Here is a 4,765-nt window from a genome sequence, read left to right as displayed (position 1 = left end):
CATTCTATTAAAAAATAATTTTCCACAATTTTTTGGTTTTAATCAGGTTGGAAGTTATGTATAAAGCTTATAGTTAGAGTGGCTCAGGTTATCCTGAGCTATCTCTATAGTTATGCTGCTATAGGCTTAGACTGCTGGAGGACATAGGGACCCCTATTTCATCATTCTGCTTCATTCTCTCTCTATTGTCCCACTCTGCGGTATTTGTTAGTTTAATCTCTAAAGCGTCTGTCACACCTTGATGATTTAGCCAGCGTATTCCTGGCTTACGAAAAATCTGGCAAAAATGCTGGCATACATTGGTTTTGATCAAGTTTACTCATAAGTCATGGTGTCTAGCTTATCCAAAACCTATCAGTAACTTGAGCATAACTTATCAGGAACTTATCTCCAACACATATTATTGTATTTGAAATGTTCCAGGCGAATGTTAAACGTGTTTTTAACTTACTGCTAATGTATAACGGCTTATTGGCAGCATTTTGGATAAAAAGAGGGTTCACAGGAGGAAACCGTCACTACTCTCTGAGGCTTCAAACGGATGATCTCATCAATTTGGCAGTTGTAGGGTGAGTAAGAAGGTGAGCGTGATAGATCCTCCCTGCATTCACGCCCACGGCCACTACCAACACTAAGTGCCAACTTTCTTACTTTCTTTTTGCTTTTTATTTTTATTTATAATATTTAATTTTATTTTTTGGGGGCGGTAAACAGCAGCTAGTTTAATACCACGATCAAAGAAATCTTTTTATGCAGGCGCCCAGGCTCCAGGCTGTTGGGTCATTACCAGAAGGGTATAAGAGCTACGGACTGTCAACAGCTAAACGCCAGAGTGTTTGCCAGTATTGGGTACTCTAGCCTCCTGAGATTAGCTGTGTCTAATTCTTGCCTTTGTCTCTCTGAGCCTAAGCTTTGCCTTTGTCTCTTTTTGTGTTCTCCGCTAGGAAACCCTCCTGATCCACTGGATAAGCCTGGTCCTTCTCCTCCCTTGGAAGGAAATACTTTTTTCTCTCTCTGTGCAACGGAAAACCTTCATCTGAGCTGTTCAAGCCTACCTCTGGAAAACCCAGTGACAGTCCGTTCCTTTGCTCCTCTGAACCCAACTCTAGTCTGCCTGTCCGCCCTCCAATGAGTTCTGCACCTCTGGACTAATTCCCCCCAAACAGGACCCAAGGATCACCAAGAAACCTCCAAACGTGAGTCCACTCAAAACTATTTGTCAGCCTTGTTCAGTTTCCCTACGGATCGTGAACTCATTCTGTGATCTCCCTCTTAGAGTTTTCGTTTCCGGTTCACCAGACCGCTGGTTTCCCCGCTGAGAAATACCTGCTATCTATCTCTCTCTCTATGCATTGTAACCCTCACCAATAAATCTGTTAACTTTTACTAGCTTTCTGAGTATGTTTCCTGCATGTGTTCAGGTTCGATCTCTCAAACCCACCATGACATATACAAGGTCGATATGATAACTACATACCATGGCCAACAAATACTGTGTTTCCTAACTTCATTGTACTTTATTTTACTTAGCAAAAGTCTGGTTTAGAACTTGAAGCATTGCTTTTAGGAAACAATCTCCATTTAAAGGACACAGCCATCAGTGAATGTTTTACTTTAGCTCCTTTAGTGGCAAAATACAATGTTACGAAAACAAAGATTTGGGCAAATTATCCCTTTTTTCCATTTGCCTTTCATGAAAGGAACAAACCCAAAAACAACCAAAAAGATTTCAAATTTGTCTTATCTAGATAATGTTTTTCTCTTGCCTTTCAGGGTTTCCATATAATCCAGTAGAACCTGCAGACGTGACAACAGTTCTGGCTTTTATCTGAGAGTGGCAAGAAGGTAGCCATTGAATAAAGAACACCAGAGAAAGTCCTGTTAAACTCCTGAGTGGTTTGAAACTGAGCATGATGCCCTTTTCTGTTTATAAACAATGTGACCAAAATGTGATTAATATGTGGTTGTGTTTATCAATGGGGGATTTCATATTCTAAAAAAGCAAAATACTGTTTTTACTGTTAATTGTAATTAAGTTTGGGGGGAGTAATAAGATACAAAAATCTAAATGCAACAAAGAAAACCAAAGTGCTCTCTGACTTTAGAGGCATTTATTTTATGTCTGATTTCTGCAACATTTTTTTTTTTTTATCGTGGTGATTTCATTCAAGCAACAACAACAGAATGAAAGATTAAAGTTAAAGAGCTGTGAAGGCTGAGTGGAGATGCAGACCTTGGTAATGATGTTCATCAGATTCGAGTCGGAGGCTTTTGTGTCCCCAAATGCTTTGATGTTGAAGGCCCCCAGCAGGAGGGAGGAGGACAGATGCAGCAGAGCCACAAAGAACACCACAGAGCACAGCAGCCGCATCCTGGACCAAAGAGGATAGATCTAAATGTGGAAGATTGTAGAGTTAGCAAGTGGAAACTAGAAGTTTAGAGAACAGAATCACCATTTGGTTGAGATAAACTAATAAAAGGCAGTTTATCCACAGACGTCCATCCCCGTGAACACTGGGATGGAACTCAATGGGAAAGTAAATGATTCTTACTTCAACCGTTGCGTATATTAGCTGCTATATATGAATCAAGATACTATGACCGAAAAAATTTGATTGACAGATGAGCGTTGATATATGATTGGCCGAATTTAGGTGTACAAGCTGACGTATAACTAACTGGCCTGCATAGGAAAATGGGGGGGAAAAACACAGATTTTAAGTCAGGATAGTGACTGAGCAGCAGCCTATGAGTGAAAAATGAACAATTAAGTGCAGCCGTGATCAAAATGTAAACAACGTGGGAGAGACGTGGTGCAAAAAGGCATTGATGTGCAAAAATAGATACATATATATGTTGCGAAAATGCAGTAGAAAACATTTGAATTGACCTCTATTAGGTATGTTATCGTTGTGATGCAGATTCTCGATTTGTGACTTGATTAGATTTTTCCACAGTTCAACAGTCTGATGACAGCGGGGGAAAAGCTGTTACAGAACCTGCTGGTCCTGCATGGAATGCTGCAAAGCCTCTACCTAGAGAGGGAGAACAGTCCATGGTGGGGGTGTGAGGGGTCACTGATGATGTCATGTTTGTTATGATTCAATATAATATTTAATGTTTAATCTTTTGGGGGTGGCTGGTAACACTTATTGCACTTTTATGTAATATGACATAATTTTTTGATATGGTAAAAATCAGGTAAACTCTCTCCCTGCAAGATGAGGTGCAAAACCCAATTCAGCCAGAAGATGGCGCCTGTTAAAGGAGCACATAGATGGAACATATTACTAGCAGAGATAGAGATGTTCATTATTCAGAAGAACTATAAGCATTCATTCATGCTGTCCTTCTCATCTTGGTTCTGACTGCTCTGAGTCCTGCTGTCAGACACTTTTGTTCACTATTAGTAGTGAAAAAAGTTGTGTCCAACTTGTTAAACAGAACCAGTGTTGATCCTTTCATCTAATGATATGGCCTCCTGTTGTTTCATAACACATTAACCTGATATTTGTTTTCTTATTGAGCTCTAATTTATTTTCCATCCTTTGAGTCTTTTTAAAAATTATTTTTCACCTCTATTGTGTATCTAAATGTAAAGCTGCAGTATTACATTTAGCTCAGATTTTGCCAGAATCTGTGGTTTTCTCTGATGTTCACCACTCCTCAGCAAACAGAGTTCAATATATTAATATTGAATTGAATTGAACTGAATTGTATTAAACTGAATTGAAATATATTCTGTAAAAGGTTTAGGTCTATGGAGGGAATTTTGTTCCATTACTTTTGCAAACAACATGTTTTTTATAACTGATTTTTGAGATCTTTTAAAAAGAGCTACGGACATACGGAAGCATATTATATTCACCAAATAAATTAAAAAATCTGACAGCTTATCTCATAATTACAAGATTGGTATCTTGTAATTATGAGATAAGCTGTCAGATTTTTTTTTTTTTTTTTTGATGAATACAATACGCTTCAAAATTGTTTTCTGTTGCAACTGTATGGAAAAATTTTGATGTTAAGACATTCTTTCTTCTACCATTTGTTCTTGAATGAGGAACGAAGACGCATTTCTATTGGTCTGCAACAACATATTATTGAGGTAAAGAACTGGGCTTAAGGTAAAGATAACATGATCAGTAAAACTCAGTCTGACAGAGAGAACTTTGAAAAGAAAAACTGTAAAAACAGCATTTCTGTAAAAAAAAACATGTTCTTTGTAACAATAACGGAACAAAATTTACCAACGGAGCCAATACTATATAAAAGCTTTATGCCCTGTCATATTATAGAATCAGATCACTGTACAGCGGTGTGAGCAGCTTTAAATCCCCTGTTGTCGCCCACCTCAGTGTGGGATTGTGAAGCAGACAGAACACCTGCTTCACCGCCTCACAGCATTCTGCTGCTTGATCCACCTGTGAGAGCAGGAACATTTTATGCCATATGCAGCTTTTTCTAATCAACTTTGAAAGGGTGGACGAAATATAACACCAGTGAAGGATCATATGTTTTCTTGTTACCCTGGTTACACTTTTCAAACTGAACGAGAGAGAACGATTGTCAGACAACCTGATCAGCACAACAGCGGTCAAACTGCAAACAAGCAAAGAGCCAAGAAGTGCATACCTGCTCAGCAAGTGGAAGAGGAAAGCCTGTTAACAAAGCCTGGCTTGTATCAGTCCCAGGAGCGTTTATATAAACCCAGAGTCCAGCCGCTGATAACATCCCCTGTCAGGGTTTTGTGTTTACCTGCTGA

General features: G+C 38.9%; 1 protein-coding gene across 1 annotated transcript in view; it reads right to left on the bottom strand.

Moving 5' to 3' along the window:
• Nucleotides 1–4,765, bottom strand: part of dnase1 (deoxyribonuclease I) — an 18,406-nt gene extending 13,641 nt beyond the window's left edge. The window contains exons 1-2 of the mRNA XM_015403591.1: nt 4,636–4,765; nt 2,234–2,392 (exon numbers count right to left, since the gene is read on the bottom strand). Of these exons, the coding sequence (XP_015259077.1) occupies nt 2,234–2,392; nt 4,636–4,734 (258 nt within the window). The 5' untranslated portion in view covers nt 4,735–4,765. The remainder of the gene's footprint in view (nt 1–2,233; nt 2,393–4,635) is intronic.

Source organism: Cyprinodon variegatus, unplaced genomic scaffold, assembly GCF_000732505.1.
Source record: "Cyprinodon variegatus isolate N-32 unplaced genomic scaffold, C_variegatus-1.0 Scaffold1525, whole genome shotgun sequence".
Taxonomy (NCBI): domain Eukaryota; kingdom Metazoa; phylum Chordata; class Actinopteri; order Cyprinodontiformes; family Cyprinodontidae; genus Cyprinodon; species Cyprinodon variegatus.
Note: the sequence above shows the minus strand (reverse complement) of the source record. Positions and strands in the feature narration are given on the sequence as shown.